The sequence below is a fragment of the Acomys minous genome, assembly GCF_964271855.1.
Source record: "Acomys minous genome assembly, chromosome: 2".
Taxonomy (NCBI): Eukaryota; Metazoa; Chordata; class Mammalia; order Rodentia; family Muridae; genus Acomys; species Acomys minous.
Window position 1 is genome coordinate 134,961,058 of NC_140484.1, and position 17,165 is coordinate 134,978,222.

The 17,165-nt window shown below is 41.7% G+C and overlaps 2 protein-coding genes across 4 annotated transcripts; one reads left to right on the forward strand and one right to left on the reverse strand.

Annotated features, from left to right (window-relative positions):
- Positions 1 to 1,063: 1,063 nt before the first annotated feature.
- LOC311581006 (olfactory receptor 51E1) lies at positions 1,064 to 11,798 on the forward strand. 3 transcript variants are annotated; one of them, XM_084752874.1, is made up of 3 exons: positions 1,623 to 1,642; positions 3,820 to 3,895; positions 9,759 to 11,798. In XM_084752874.1, exon 3 carries the CDS (start codon positions 9,801 to 9,803, stop codon positions 10,752 to 10,754), a length of 954 nt encoding a protein of 317 aa, XP_084609000.1. In that variant the 5' UTR covers positions 1,623 to 1,642; positions 3,820 to 3,895; positions 9,759 to 9,800; the 3' UTR covers positions 10,755 to 11,798. The 3 variants fall into 3 exon arrangements, with proteins under 3 accessions (XP_084608999.1, XP_084609000.1, XP_084609001.1); XM_084752873.1 differs by lacking the exon at positions 3,820 to 3,895 and having other exon boundaries at positions 1,064 to 1,642; XM_084752875.1 differs by lacking the exons at positions 1,623 to 1,642; positions 3,820 to 3,895 and adding an exon at positions 5,811 to 5,860.
- A 1,991-nt stretch (positions 11,799 to 13,789) lies between these two features.
- LOC311580879 (olfactory receptor 51I2-like) lies at positions 13,790 to 15,524 on the reverse strand. Its single transcript, XM_084752695.1, has one exon. It carries the CDS (start codon positions 14,964 to 14,966, stop codon positions 14,004 to 14,006), a length of 963 nt encoding a protein of 320 aa, XP_084608821.1. The 5' UTR covers positions 14,967 to 15,524; the 3' UTR covers positions 13,790 to 14,003.
- Positions 15,525 to 17,165: the final 1,641 nt, after the last annotated feature.

Here is a 17,165-nt window from a genome sequence, read left to right on the forward strand (position 1 = left end):
TGCACAGTGTTACTTCTAAATATTTTAAATGACTTTCCCTTCAGTTTTAATTAGGTTGTTCACATAATTAGTACTATACCAAATTCTTGAAGAAGACTCTTGACCTTCAGGTGTCTTTATGCAGATCTGTCATCTCCAGTACTTTGCCTCTGCAGTTTGACTGACTTGGTCAGTCAACTCCACAACTGAGGGAAGCCTCTAGACCCTGCCTAGATTCCCTTTCCTATGCTGCAGCATGGAAACAAGACAAGGAGCTGGAAGCCCATGGACATCATCTCAGCTGTTTGTCCTGACTCATGTTGTTCTGCCCTTTGTTGTCTCATGTTCAGTGCCCCACAAACCATTGTTTTATGTGCATTGTTCATGTTCTTATCGTTTCACATGGTTATTGCTTCATGATACTCCATCTTAGATGGAATTTATTTTTGGTTGAGAAAGTCTTTGTGTCACCTGTGCCTATGGGCAAATGGCTCTAGGCAGTAGCAATGGCTCTAGGGTAGTGGCAGAGTGTCAGCTGAAAGTTCTGTAGGTGCTCGAAGTTCTTATATTTAGTAGTTTGGATGTGAGTTGTAATCCAGGCTTGGCATTGTCTATTTTTCATAGTTTGGTTCAATTTTGTGTCCTGTGTTTTGACATAACACATCTAATTGTAATAGAGTAGTGAAGCAAAGCTTTTTTAAAAACCTCACTAAAAATCACACTTGTTTAAATACAAATGCAGCTTTAACTTATTTCACAAGTAAGTCACTTGATTTCACATGGAAATTATTTTCTAATTTTGTAAATGTTCTCTTACTATTTTTACCCTTAAGAGAAACCAGATGATCCGAATCATTTAGAGAGAGAAACCAAATCTTCTGTGGCTGGTTAGTAGCATAGAGAAGGTTAAAGAAACCAAATCACATTTTTTTTTGTCTGAATTTCAGTACGTCATGGAGTAGAAGGCAGAGGCGTTATCCCTGGGGACCTATGTTTAATGTCAAGTAGCCATAAGAGCCAGAAGCTGAGAGAGAATGAGGCCCTCAGGGCTTTAGAGGATGGGACCACTGGGTCCCAGGCTCAGTGAGGACCTAATCAGCATCCACAAGAAGGAAAAGTGGGGGATAGAGAGTGTTTCAGGATGGAGACAGGCTATCTATCACGGGGGCTCTGAAGATTTCCTTGGTCTTTCCTCTGGCTGTTTGACAGCTTTGTGAAGAAACTGATACACCAGAGACCCAAAAACAGGCATCTTCTGACCTTTTCTTACTCTAAATTCACATTTGGGATTGGTCTGAATATCCCAGCTGACAAAAAGTTCATTTTCGAAGGACTCTGGAGAGCATCTACCCAATGCTCCTCCTTCTCCTCCACATCCCAGGCGCATCCTTTTAAGATGTGGAAACTTAGAAGGGAACCAGAACCGCAGTAGGCTGGTAGGGCATATCAGCAGATGGACCCCCTGGACACAGCCTGCACTCCCAACAAGGAGGAGCAGAAAGAGAGAGGCAGGAAGGAAGACCAAGAATAAAAAGCCTTGAGCAGACCATAGAAGGAGGCAGAGATTGAAGGGGCTGGGCTTTTATTTTTTTTTTTTACAGCCTGCCAAACCTCCTTCAGAAAGAGTCCTGGGGGAAAGGGGACTCGGGCTCTTACAGACAAGGTGAGTACAAGAGGAGGCAGCATTGGGTTAGAGTTACTTGTAGCTGAGGACCTTTTATGACCCCTCTCAAGATGATGAAAAATCTGCCTGTAAAGAACCAGATGTGCTGGGTGGGATTGAGGGTGTGGAGGAAGCCACTCTCCCAAATGACAGGCAAACTTAGTAATGTGGTGAAAGGAGTGGGGATGTTAAATGTTTCCTCAAAGCAGTTTTTAAGGTATCTTGCCCTCACCCCCGTATACTGGGGACTATGGAGAGGCTGTTTGGGGGTCTGAGAGAATGTGAATAGACAGACTGGGCTGGAGTTGGATTGGGTCAATTGGGATTGGACTGTGTTTCAGTGTATGGACGGTTTATGGGTCATTACTGTGGTTGAAGTCCAGTTTGTGATGGGAGGTCAGACTACAGCCTCGGTTTTGCTAGGGGGAACTGGGTGGCATCAAGGCTCAGTGGACACTCTACCAAGAGTCAGAATTGTCTCCTTGCCAAGGCTCCAGTTCTGACTTTGACTCAGATCTTGACTCAATCGTAGGTCCAGTCTTTAGCTCATTTAAAATGTGGCTGGATGCCTATATTGCTAACTCCCTTGCTCTGTACTCTTTGCTTTTAGATGCACCAAAGCCCTTGTAGCTTTATAAATGAGGACCATTTTCTATCACTTTGGGTCTTTGCCTTTCCCAGAATGCACTTAACACACAGACACAGTCACACAGACACACAGACACAGACATACAGACACACAGACACACAGACACACAGACACACACACACACACACACACACACACACACACACACACGTATGTTGTTTAAGTTTCTCTGAGTTACTCGGAGTTATGGCAAAGCTCTCAGGTACCCATGACCTCGCCCTTAGCTCTGTCTGAATTTCTCTCAGTCTCTCTTGCTCTCAGCTTTGGCACTTTGAGCTTTCTGCTCATGAACACATACACTCATTCTTTCCTTTAGATTGTTTCATCCTGTCCTCTCCCCTTCCTAAAGTGCCCTTTCCCTAGGTCTGAGAATGGCTGGCCTGTTCTTATCACAGGCTGCTAGCTTGCATGTCATCTCCTAAACTGCCATCTCCTCTGATACCTGTCTGTACCAGATCTCTGTCCTATCACTCTGATTTATCTTTAGTTGCAGCTTTCTTACCTATGTCTTTACTTTTTGTCATTGCCAGCCCAATGTATCGGCTGCAAGAAAGCCATGCTATTGTCCGTTTACCTACTGGTTCATATCCTAACTGTCTAACTGGATGTTGCTGTCTCCTCACGTCACCGAATCCTGCCTAACTGCAAGGGGTTCTGCAAAGTTTACCTTGATAACAGCATGCCAGGGAAACCTCTGAGCCTCAAGACATGGGGGAGCCACTGCATCTTTGCTTCAGAGAGGCTGCAGCTTACAGGCTTGCCCTCATAGTCATTACAATAGGACAGGGTGCTTGCATGCTTGTAGCAGTCTTTAGGCACCTGGGAGGTCTTGAGCTGTGCCTTGTTTACTCTGCACCTCAGCGGGTCTGGTGCTTACTGCAGAGCTGGGCAGGCAAGCGCCAGCCAGGCAGTAACTGCTGGATAAAAATGAGTGCACTGAACAAAGTCCCCGACCAGGCATTTATGGTGCTACACACTTGCAGGCAGCAGTCACAAACCAGACAGCATCACAGGCTACCAATAATCACTTCCAGGGTTGCCAGTTTATAGAGCACTAACCTGGCCCTACACAGAAAGTGTGTGTGTGTGTGTGTGTGTGTGTGTGTGTTGTAGGGTGGGGGAGGGGGAGGAACCTGAGCCCTAGGTACTCTTTCTAGGGTGACTTTAAGGGACCAGACTGTCTTGAGTGAGAGGGATATGATGGAAATTTCACCCCACTTCTTGGCCATTTGCGGCTAGAATGATCAACATTCTTGGAGGCTCACCTGCTTCACCAAATCCACGCAGGCTTTAGGGCACAGTGGGTGTTGATGATTTGGGTAGATGGGGTTCTCGGGATAGTACTCATATGAAGTGCTAAGAAAAGGGTCAGCCTCTGCAAGAGCCAAGTGTCCAGTGCCTCCTGGCTGTAGACTGTAGCCCCAGCACTGTCCACGAGGCCTGCCTTTCCCCTCTGGCCTTGGAAGTAGAAGCCAGAGGCTCCCAGCTAGGTCTGGGCTCCATGCCAAGAACTTTCTCTTCTACATAGTCCAACAGAGGCTGCAGGTAGCATCAGCGGCTCTCACATGCTTGCCCTGGGTGTGAGACACTGTTTTTAATCCAAGGTAAGGACAAACACCACACTTCTCCATCCTCATTTCCCTCGCCTACTCCCCCTTTCCCATTTCCCTAAGTATGCAGAGCTGGGTAGGTGTCCTGATCCCTAAAGAAGCTCCCGGACTCAGGTCCTTCACTTTGCATTCCTTAGATGTAACACAGAAATTTTTCCTACAAAAACACCATTATTAAAGGGACTGCGAGAAGGACAGGGCAGGTTTGGCATATTGGAAGCATACAGACTGGTCACCCATTGCTTTAGTCTTTGCGTTGCTACCTGTCAGAAGGTATTACTTCCTGCCCGATACGTTGGCAAAAGGCTCTGATCAGACTGGGATGTAGCTGGTGGAGAATAGAACCATTCTCTTCTGCTCTACCATGGGGCGTGGCCATGCCACAGCCAGGGGAACCAACCCTGGAAGGCAAGAGTGACCCACACCCCCATCTAGGAGGGTCCTCTTTATTATTCTATTCTCTTACTCTCCTAAGATTATACCTGGGCAAGTGTCCCACTCACCAGACCCTCATCTTGCCTCTAGGCAGATTTTGTCAGTTTCTAAAAGATGTGGTGCAATCAAAGGCAGCCTAAGATAAGAGGGTAGGAGGAAGACTAGGCTGTTTCTACTGTACTCATTGATTGTTAAGCTCCAGAAATGTCCTTTAACCTTTTGGAATGCCAGTTCATGAAGAAAGGACACAGAGAACTCCATCTATCCCCCAGAGTTGTTCTCAGCGGAGAGACACTACTTATACGCTGGGGGCAACATAGTGTCTGGCATTTTGTAGGTATTCAGTAAGCTCTACTCAGATCACAAAACAACAAGTCAGGGCTGGGAGATTGCCTCATTGCTCTTGGATTAGAAGAGAGGGCACTACATAGGCCTGCTTTCTTTTCTGCCAACTTTTCCATGGATCTAGAAGAATGACAGTAGATCTGTTGACAAGGTGAGACGGGCTGGTGAGAAGGGCTAAGCCAGTGTTAGAGGGCATGATTTAAAGTCTAGGGGAGAGACTGAGACTCCAAAGTGGATATAGGCTCTGCGTAAGTGCAGTCTGGGTGCTCTGATTCCTTAGAATGGGCAGAACATTCTCCACAGTTGAGTGGAGAGTGGGATATGACTTTCTCACGTACTCTGGTGCCTCATATTTGACCATGTCTCCTGGAGGGGGAGACCTGGTGACACTCATAGGAAGGATAACAGGTTACCAAGAAGAGACTTGATACCCTATGAGCATATACAGGGGGAGGAAGTCCCCCTTAGGCACAGTCATAGGGGAGGGGAATAAGGGGAAAATGGGAGGGAGGGAAGAATGGGAGGATACAAAGGATGGGATAACCATTGAGATGTAACAAGAATAAATTAATAAAAAAGAAAGAAAGAAAGAAAGAAAGAAAGAAAGAAAGAAAGAAAAGGCTAAATGCCTGGAGAGTTCCCAGAGAAATATCCTCAGGACTCACTGGGCTAATTTAACATTTTAGGGAAAAATAAAGAACAGAGTTACTCCTTTGGGATTAGGATAGTGTGTGGGCTTTCTAAAAAAAAAAAAAAAAAGAAGGAAATAAGAAAGAGAAAAAACACATGTTTCTTTGTTTATTTTTCCTTGGTTTTATTTCATTTTTAAAACAGAACGATTTTGTTCCAACTTTCTCGGACACTCCCAACCATCTCGTGGGTGAGGGCAAGTGGTTCTGTGAACTGGTGCTCAGCCCACAAGGGCTCCTGGAGGAAGTTGCTCCTTCTCTCTGGTGTCTGTGGACAAGCTGTAGGGGAATGGCTCTTGTCAGGGCTGTGCAGTCTGAAGGGTGACACGTGGGCTGTCTGGGCCCTTTTCCAGTACTTAGTTTCTCATCTCCACAGAATCTGAGATCCAGATCTCATTTTGTGCTGCCAAGGTACCTCCCCACCTAGGCCAGCTGTCTCTTTCCTGCTTTGATTTCTGGCACCTCTACACCAGTGTCCGTCTTTGCCACCGTGAGAAATTATGTATGGGTGTGTATACAGAATGAGTGTGTAAAGATGTTGAGTGAAGATTAAGGTGAACTGGAAAAGAGGAAATTATATATATATAATATATATATATATTCAGTCATTTTTAAATGTTATAAGCTCTTTGAATGTTTTATAATGCCCTTTGACATAACTGATTTCACATAAATTCACAGTAGCATGGTGAAGTTACTGTTATCTGAGACAATTTTATAATTTACTACTGCGGAGTTGAGGCCATGGTTCATGGTTCTACCCATAGGATTCTATTGACAGCGTCAGTTGGCTCACAGAGACCATAAAGTTTCACACGTTGACCCACTGTGACTTTTCCCCAATTTGCTTCCTAATGCCGCATATTTTAATCTCGGGAATCTGCCATCTCTCCCGAGTCTGCTATGTGAACTGCTGAGTGGCGTGGATAGCTGGCTCTCTGGAGGACTGCAGTCTTGCGGGCTTTGAACTTTTTCAAACCTACTTTATTTGGGGTTCTTTAATGCTTATTTTTCCCTTCCAACTCACCTACCCTAGATAGGAGAGAAAAGGGGTTAATGGGAACAAGAGAAGTAGACCTTTTTAGGCTCAGTTCCTTGGAGTGATTGTAGTCAAGATTTTAGCAGACCCTTTAAACAGCAAACCAGCAACAGAGCAAAGGTGACTGCAGCTGCAGCAGCTAGAATCCAGAGCAGCAGCTGGAAACGAAGCGTTCTCTGGAGTGTTTCTTTTTAGTAGCATCTTGAAGTAGAGCAATGAACATCCAACAATAGGAAAGGATGTTAAGACCAAAAAGCCAAACTTCTTTGTTTTGGGCTCTTGAAAAATATCTCCTCTCAGAGTCTGTACTAGGATGTCAACAGTTGGCAAAGACCATGCCCCCTCTTGAGGCAGTTCCTCTTCTAGTGGACAAACATCACATGTTCTCTCACAAATCTGTGTCCAACAGGCAAACACCACACGCGCTCACACAGGCCTGTTTCACTTGGGATCAAAACAAAAACATGTTTACATTCACTGCAGAGTCTCTTTCTGCTAAGGCTTCCAGGTGGGGAAATCCGAGGTGATGGCTGCCTTTGGGCACAGACGGTGTTCCTCATCCTCTTTGCATTTATTGCGGCTGCTTTGTGCCTCAGTTTCGTTATTTATTTTATTTTATTTTATTTTTTTGTATTTTCTCATACACCCTTTGGATGCCTGCTGGTTCCCTGAGATTTCTGTTCTTCCCTCTAGGACTACCCTGCACTAACTGTGTGTATGCTCTTTCTTGTCACGCCAGTCTCTGAGGTTCAGCTATGTGGCAGTCCTATCTAGCCTTTGCCTGTGGTATCTGCATCAAATGCTCATCGAGGGATTCTTCTATTAGTAAAACTCATTTGTTTATGAATGAGAATAATTTGATGCTAATTAATAAATGGAGTGGGGTCCTTGGTATTAAGGAATTTATGATTTGGAGGTTGGAGGTTAAGTGGTTCTTATCATCAGGAGAGTAAGTGCAGGAAAAAGGACACAAACAAAGATATTTGGGGATGCAGAACAGGAAACGGTTAATTATACCCATTACATAACATAAGAGAGATAAGATAAACAAGGGCATGAAGACTACAGGTGGGATCAAATTGATGGTTTCCTGCATGCTAGGTAAACACTTTACCAGCCGCACCACACCTCCAGCCCTTACCTGGGGATTTTACACCTGACAATGGCCTCATTTCATCTGGTCAGTTTTGGTGTTGTGTAGATAAGGAAGCTTACACTGGAGCATGATGGTCAGCATCATGGTACGTAGCCTGTGACTGATGACCAACATCAGGGGAAAAAGAAACATTATAATTTTGTACTCAGTGCATGTGAGGTATTGTTTAAACACTTTGCATTCATCATCTCATTTGGTCCTTATGGTGGTCTCATTGGCAGGGGAGGTATTAATTTCATTTCAGAGTTGAGGAGACTGAAGCCTAGAAAGAGTAAATGAGGTCCTGGTTAACACTGTTCACAACTGGGATCTGAATACAGTGCTGATTCTAAAGCCCAGTGCTTTGACAATGATTCTGTGAAATTTTTAGTCTTTGGACAAAATAATTTATATTCTTGACAGACAACCATGTAGTCTCTTTCAGAAGTATACATATGGGTTTCAAAAGAGAACTCTGACATCATTTAGGATATTTGGTGGTCAAGAGTTTGTAGGTAGAAAAATAGATTTACTATTAAAAAGATTGAGATAGTCTGGAAAGAAAGTATAGACAAAACGCACCAAAGATAAAATTTTGCATGGCATTGTCACTTAAGGGTATTTTTAAGATTCAAGTAGAGGAGGCTGAAGATGGAGACAGGATAAGAGAAACAGGTGATTGGTGAGAGATGAGGATCATCAGACAGAAGAGGGGGGGCATTTAAGAGGCAGGGAGGGGTTCCACCATAAACGAAACAACTTCTTTCAGGTAACCTATAAAAGCCCCCATTCCAGTTCTCAAGGGCCAAATATATGTTTTTATGTATGTTTATGAATTCATACACCCACATATACATCAAATCAGCCCTCAGTATTTGTAGATTCTACACCTATATATTCAACCAACCATAGATTGAAATTAATTGAAAAATTATTGTGCATTGGAGGGGATTATTGAATAAAATAAGGATTCCTTGAACTGCAATACTTTGACAGTAGATCTGCTAACTAAAGAGGCTATTGTGTGGCTACAGGGGGCTATCGGTGTGGCTAGACTAAGTAAAAGGATAATTTATATGCCAAGTAGTTCAGGGACAGAGGCCACAACATTTTATGAACTTACCCAGAATGACATACAAATTAAAAAGCATGTGAACTGCTTATTTTTTTGAATTTCCATGTAATATTTTCAGACGTCAGGTCAATACAGTTGATTGAAATAAAATAACTGCAAGCAAAAGTGTGGCTGTAGGCAGATGTCTTCACTGAAAGAGTGCTCCCATGATGAGCACGAGGATGCAGTGCAGTATGGGACAGCTGAGGGAGGCTGAGTAAGGCTATATACACAGATGGAGACCAACGTAGCATCCTTAAGTTCTGAAGCTGTGTCTCAGCACTGGTGTGCTGTCTGTAGGGCCACATTGCTTAGGTTCTTGGTGTTGTAAATGGAATCTAGGTGAGACAGGAGTGGATCCACTGAAGCTGTTATGCTTTCTCTCTCTCCCTTCCCCCTCTCTCTTTCCATAACTTATGTAGGGCAAGTGTAAACTCTTGATTAGATATCTGGACAAAAAGGCAAATTCAGACTTAGAGTTCAGGATAAAATTACTGCCATGTGTTCATTGGCATAGGTTTTTTATAACAATAAATTAGGAGCTATTAAATTATTTTTGAAATTGCTTCTCTGTCCTGAGTAATGTTAAAGTTTGGATTAAGGCTGAAGTTAGAGCATTAGATTAGTGATAAAGTTAGGTTTCCAGGTCAACTTATGTTACTACTACCATTGATGCATTTGCATGATAATCACCTTAGAATGGACTGACGAAATGCTCATAATTACAGTAATGTTACAAAGTGATTATTCCTCCACCCATAGTTTCATTTTCTAGCATCTGACAATGGCTCAGATGATTAATATGATCAATATTAAATGTAAGGAGTATGAGTATGAGACTCAACAGAGGACATAATTATTTTTAGTTTGAGAGACTAAATGATTAATAATATCAGGATGTCATCCTATTATTTCACTTAATATATAGGTAAGATTCACAAGTAGAACTTAGTGAAATTTCATCTGGCACTTGATTTACAGTTAGATGAAACTCAGGGTGGGTCCAGAGTAATAGAATTAGGGAAGAGGACACTAGGATCAAGGGTGCTATGACACTGAGATTCTAGAGGACCTGACGATGACTTCTCTTTGTATTTCAGCTTCAACCTGCCTGGTGTTGGCTACATCTCAGTTCCTTCAGTATGGTGAGCGTCAATAGCAGTGAATCTAGCGCCACATATTTCATCTTAATAGGCCTCCCAGGTTTAGAAGAGGCTCAGTTTTGGTTGGCTTTTCCACTGTGCTCCCTCTACCTTATCGCTGTGCTAGGTAACTTGACAATTATCTACATTGTAAGGACAGAGCACAGCCTACATGAGCCGATGTACATCTTTCTCTGCATGCTTTCTGGCCTAGACATCCTCATTTCCACCTCATCCATGCCAAAAATGATGGCCATTTTCTGGTTCAATTCCACTACCATCCAGTTTGATGCTTGTCTGGTACAGATGTTTGCCATCCACTCCTTATCTGGCATGGAGTCCACAGTGCTGCTGGCCATGGCTTTTGATCGTTATGTGGCCATCTGCCATCCTCTACGCCACGCCACTGTACTTACGTTGCCTCGTGTTGCCAAAATTGGCATGGCTGCTGTGGTCAGGGGTGCCGCACTAATGGCACCCTTACCTGTCTTCATCAAAAGGTTGCCTTTCTGTGATTCCAATATCCTTTCTCATTCCTACTGTCTACACCAAGATGTCATGAAGCTGGCATGTGCTGACATCCGTGTGAACGTCATCTACGGACTCATCGTCATCATCTCTGCCATTGGTTTGGACTCACTTCTCATTTCTTTCTCCTATTTGCTCATCCTTAAGACTGTGTTGGGCTTGACACGTGAAGCCCAGGCAAAAGCATTTGGGACTTGTGTCTCTCATGTGTGTGCTGTTTTCATATTCTATGTGCCTTTCATTGGATTGTCAATGGTGCACCGTTTTGGCAATAGGCGCAACTCCCTCCTGCCTGTCATTATGGCCAACACCTATCTTCTGGTTCCTCCTGTGCTCAACCCCATCGTCTATGGAGTAAAGACAAAGGAGATCCGGCAGCGCATCCTGCGTCTTTTTCTCACAACCACACACACTTCAGATCACTAGGAATTTGTGATGAAACCCCGCCTCCATTCAAAGTCTGGAATTCATTCTTTAATATCATCATCTTGAGAGACAATATTAAGAAAACATCTTTCTTAATCAAAACAGCTCAGGTCTTTCAAAGAAGAAACTGCTGTGGAATTTCTATGCAGAATGGAATAACACCTGAAATCTCCATTTTCTAATATCACAGTCTCTTTTATTTTCCTCTGTATGATTATTAAGATTGAGACTTGTGTTTTGAAGGTTTTTACTTTCAACTTTATCACCACTCCCAAATATCAATTAATTTCACTGATGATGATGGTTCACAGCATTTGGAGATGGGGCAACACATCTAAAATGTTCAACAAAGGTATGATAAATGGAAAATAAACAAAAGACTGTAATAAAATTATTTAATCTGGATTAAAACCCCAATTTCATCATCAAAATTTACAACAACTTTGGATTTCTAAGAACTTGTAACAATTCCATATTCAAAACAATCTCCAAAGAAATAGTTGTTTTTCTTTTGGGTCCCAGGCTAGAAAAAACTACATTTGCCTACATTATGAGGTGACAGACTTTGTTATGATACTTGTCACAGCCATGAAGACACTGTTACTTATTTAAGTTTATCAACTTTTTATGTCTACTCTGGTTGCATCAATGGGGAAACTGATATTTCATAAGAACCAGTGAATTACACAGGATCATGGAAGCTCAAAAGCAGAAGAAAAAAAAAAGCATTTTTATGTTTAATCCTATGTTATGTAGAAGAATTGTTAGACAGCCTGTCAGGATCTTGAACTGGGGGCTTCCAGTCTTACACTTTTGGAGGAGGCATTTCGTCCTTTATTTCCACTCACCTAGTGCTGTTTTGAGGGATTTCCTATCAATAGAACTCATGGCTTTAATCATGCCAATAAGCATCGCATTGTGACTAGCTTAATCTTCACTGTGCTTACACAATGGAAATAGGACTGTTACCAAATGAGTTTGTTTGTGAAAAAATTTGGTTAGTTGTTGAAGGCTGTTTTAATAAAACTATGTTTATTTCTCTTAGTTTCTCTCTTAACCAGCTCTCACACAAATAGTTGAGACTCTTATATTTGTTTAATAATAACCTTCACTGCTCAAGAACTGAGCAGTTATTACTCTAATCTTAACCCTCTAAGCTAATTTGGCTTCCTCCCAGCGATACTTGCATGTTGTAACTTTCTTGATCTAGCTCCTCTTTTTTGATGTTTCCCGGACCTCTGCCCATGTCTGAATCCTCTACTTCCTCCTCTACTTCCTTTTCCCTTAGCTAGTAGGAAGCCCAGCCCTATTCTCTCCCATGCTCAGTGATTGGCTGTAAGCTGCTTTATTGGCATGCCAGGCCACAATTGGGGAACAGAGTTTATACAACATTTAAACAGGAGACTCTCAGAACAAGAATTACTACCAGACATGAGGGATACAGAAATCAGTATTTGAATTACACAATAGCTTTATGCCTGCAGTTAGCAGCAGATTGCTGCATGTCTGGAGCTTGCTTTAGGAGAAGGATCTGAGAATATTGAGCAGCTTGTGGCATAAAGAGAGGGCTAGTCACCACAGAGAAGAGAGTAAAGAGCAAGAGACGTGAGACTGAGTAGGCTGTATGAGATTCTTTAGGTCACATGGCTAACCAGTAAGTAAGACTAGGGAAAACATGAGTCTATACAAAATGAGGAGCATATACACGAGCAAACACCACAGATACACAGGGCTTTAAACTGTTGCAATGAGGGAAATAAGAACTGCATTCCTGCCAACTGTACTTAGCATGAATATAGCCTTGAGGCCCGCCTAGGAATGCTATTATCTAGTCATGGCCTGGGCACTCATTGTAGGAGCAGAGTAAAAGTAGATTGATCAGGGGTTGGGATCATCACCCACAGAAAGGCCATTGTCAGATTTATGGTGTAGTTCTAAGTATGAGAGGCAGGTAGCAAACCAGAGGCAGAATAGAATTTCCTGGTCATGGCTAGCAGCACAGAGAACCACTTGCACATCCAACTTTTGGGACTGTTAGAATGGACTATAAGAATTGTGTATATGGTAGAATTGCTCAGCCAAGGTGAGGGGTGGCCAAAGGAAATAACATGAAATGTACTCAATGAAAGATTTGGTCGCTTTGAACTGAGGGGAGGAGGGTGGATACTTATTCATTGCCTAGATATGCTCTGACATTGCAGTTGAGAGAAAATGAAAAGAATCAGAGAGACATGATTTTTTTTTATTCACAAAGTGAAACATGATGAGTGTAAACAAAAGTCATAAACATTATGAAAATATAAAAGAAATTAAAAGATAATAAAAATCTTCAACTGTTATTAAAAATTGGTGTTAATTCCAGTGTTTTAATGTGAATTTGCACACATGCTTCTGCTTGGGCAGATGATAAGTCTGTGTGTATGTTTTCATTTTGGTGAGTTTTTTTTGAGAGAGACTCTCATAGTGTAACCCAGAGTGGTCTCAAACTCACTATGTAGCTAAGGGTAACCTTGAACGGATGACTCTCTTACATGCACCTCTCAAGTGCTGGAACCACAGGTATATGCCTCATTTAATCCCACATTGTATCTGTTTTATACTTATATTATTAGTCCCTTTGGAGTCATTAATATAAAATGCTTGATGAATAGATTAATTACACTGGCCAATAACTTTTTTCTTTTAGGGGCAGAGTTAGTACTTTAGATATCAGAAGAGATTCCAGATCACTCCAGTCTGGCACATGTACCCAACACATTTCCAATCTATAATTAATACTAGTAGCTATTACATAATGGAATATTTAACAAAAATATTTTTAAAGATAAATAATCTTCATTTACTAGGTATAAATGAAAAAGCTTAGAATATTATGTGAAGTCACATAAAAACTGACTTCATCATCCCCATTCTTTCCAACCATTTCTGGAAGGTTCTGTCAACTACTGATTTATAGTAGTTGATTTCTAGTAATCTCTTGCACAGAGATTTATTATGACACTTCTTGTTCTATAGCATGACTGCTCCATATGCCCTTTTCCTGGTACTAAGTGTAAAATACTGGAAACAAATGAAAACGTTTCACATATTTATCAGTCTTTAATCCCCATCATTATCTTTACAGAGTAAACGATAAACTGATTAGTAACAGGAATAAGGCAGATGGTCTCACAATCTCAGCACAACTAGAAATTTTCAGTGCTTTGGCATGTCTTTATTTTATCCAAGTTGTGATGTGTTTAAACTTCATTAGCCTTGGCCTTTCTTACATAGCACTCTGAACATGGCCCCCCTGATGGGCTTGGACTTGACACTGTAGATGATGGGGTTGAGCACAGGAGGCACCACAAGGTACACATATGCAACAAGGGCATGAACGATGTGGGGCAGGTGCTTACCAAAACGGTGGATCATGGACACACCTATGACTGGAATGTAGAAGACCAGGACAGCTAAGATATGGGAAACACATGTGTTGAGGGTCCGGACACGCTCTCTGGGAGAGGCTAGCCCCATCACTGTGTGAAGAATCAAGGAATAGGACATGACAATAAGTAAGGAGTCTATGCCCACTGTGGACAGAACCACGTAGAGTCCATACAGAATATTGACAGTGATGTCAGCACACGCCAGCTTCATGACATCAGCATGGAAGCAGAAAGAGTGTGACAGGAGGATCTTGCCAGGACAATAGTTCAGTCGCTTCAGCAAGAAAGGCAATGGTAAGAGGGACAGAGTAGCTCGGGTGGTAATGACCACCCCAATCCGGATGATGACATTATTAGTGAGGACAGATGCATAGCGCAGTGGGTTGGAGATAGCCACAAAGCGGTCAAATGACATGGCCAAGAGCACTGAGGACTCTACCACGGAGAAGAAATGAAGAAAGAACATTTGTATCAGACAGGCATTGAAGCCGATGAAACGATAGTCAAACCAGAGCACAGCCAGGGTGGATGGCAGGGTGGACAAGCTGAGACCCACATCACTCAGGGCCAGCATGGACAGGAAGTAGTACATGGGCTGGTGTAGGCTATGGGTCCTCCTCACAGCCAGGATGATGAGGCAGTTTCCAGTGAGTGCCACAGAGTACATAGAAAAGAAGGGGATGGAGATCCAGCCATGGACAGCCTCTAGCCCTGGGATGCCAGTCATGAGGAAAGACTGTGGCTGAAAGAAGGAGATGTTGATGAAAACCTGGGAAGGGAGCATCCTTTGAGACAGCCAAGGGTACTCAGGAGATGCAGCAGACTCAATCTGGATAGATATTGAGAAGAAAAAGCAAAGTAGTGTTGAGTCAAAAGCTTTACATTCAAGTTTCGTTAGTTTACCCTTTACTTTTATGTATAAAAGTATAATGTTGATAACAAAATCAGTAAGACTCTCTATATATTATATTCCACTTAGCATGATAATGTCTTGCCTATACATTTCTCATAGCCTCATGAAAAGTATAGGTGCATTTAAAGATCTGGCTTCTTTCAAGTATAGAATTGTGCAGTTATGAATTATATCATACTTGTTGAAAAGCTCCTTGTCCCTAATGTTGACACCTGGTCTGGTTGGTGGACCAGGTTATGCTACGTTATGAAACAGTATCCAGAGTAGGTGCTCTGCTGGTCTCACCAGTATCTACTTGTTGTCCAAATTGAGGACCTATAATATTCCTGTGCCTAGAAGGAAATGAGAATTTCTGTTTGGTAAGAGATAAAGAAAATTAAACCAGGAAAATGGAATAAAGGAAGTTTATAGTGAGCAAGAAACACTATGGAGGGCCTGACTGCATGAGAAATTACTGTGTTTTCCCTACAGTTTTGCACTTTTAAAACAGAGTTATTTCAAAGCTCATCTTTTTATGTTGCCATTGGCTTTTCATTATTATTATTATTATTATTATTATTATTATTATTACATATATATTTATATTGTTACATATATAATAAACTGCATACATCAAGAAAAACTAAAAAATAATCAGGAAATATATATATATATATATATATATATATATATATATATATATATATATGTTACATTCGTAGTGTTTTAGCTATTTGTATTTGGCAACCTTGAAGAAAACATCTTTCTTATTTTGGAGAGTCTAAAATTCTGAATGTAAGTCAATATCTATATTATCTCATCTCTATCAACTTAAAACATCTATCTAGACCTAGAAACATGTTAATTCCCTAAAGAACTAAGCTTAATTGTGAAATTAAACTATTTGGTCTTCAGCCCCATCAGAGACTTGAGAAAGAATAAAGTTAATTACCTGAGTAAACAGGAAGTGCAGATTAGCAGCTTCCAAAGTGAAAAAAATGACAGAGACAGTTTTTTGTCTGAACAGTCACCCAAAACTCTTTATAATGTTGGAACATCATCTTCAGCCTTCTGGGCCAGACTATCTGACAGACATATTCAAATTTACAATTATGTTTCTACTCTAATATGTGTTATTGTACCCATACAACTCAAGTAGAATACAAGGTTTACTTCCAATACTTTGAAAGTGCTATTGCACGCTGTTGAGGATAAGTAAGGTATACAAGGTAATTGTTAGTTGATCAAATCATGGTAATGTTAATTTCTAGTCTATTTTTATCACAAGAATATACAACCTAGGTTTAACAGATAGATATGATTCTATAGACAGAGAAGGTTAAATAGTTAGATAATATCTTCAAAAACCTCAGAGATATACAGAATATGGCATTTAAGGATTTTTTTTTATTATTTTAAAGATTCATTGACAATGTGACAGGTTAACTCCTGGCAACACCCAGCCTACCTCAAAGAAGATGATGAGCATCAAAGAACCTCCTTTATGGAGATGGCTTAAAATGTGACAAACAAGCCACTGGCCAAAATGTCCTCATTTCTACCACAGACAGAATTCTGCCTAAAAATTCTGCAAGCTTCGGTGCAGGCAGAGTTGATGGCTAAACTCTGCCAAGACAGGGCAAGCAAGTCCTCAATAGTTCCTGCCTCACAAATATGTCTGTCAGATATACTGGACCAGAAGGCTGAGAGTGGTGCCCTTGGCTTTTATATGACACATTTTTGACATATGCTCCAAAATTCCCTGATTCATATTTAACATTTTGGGCCAAATTTATTCAGACAAGGACTCAAGAGACTCTGGAAAAGGCCACATTCCCCTACCCCTTGTGCAATCAAGAAGCCCTGGGGCTGGAGAGCTGTAAGTGGCCTACCTCCCATATGTGGCCCATGTCTTGGAGTTTGAATCCTCCTAAGTCTCATTCTAACACCAACACTGTCTCCTGTGACCTGTCCTGATGACAGGAAGTACTTGAACTTTGGTCTGCAGTAGAAAAATACCCCAGACATTGCTTCTTACGTGACGATTGTGTTACTAACATGGTACAGCACTCAAGGCTTTCCTTACTTGTG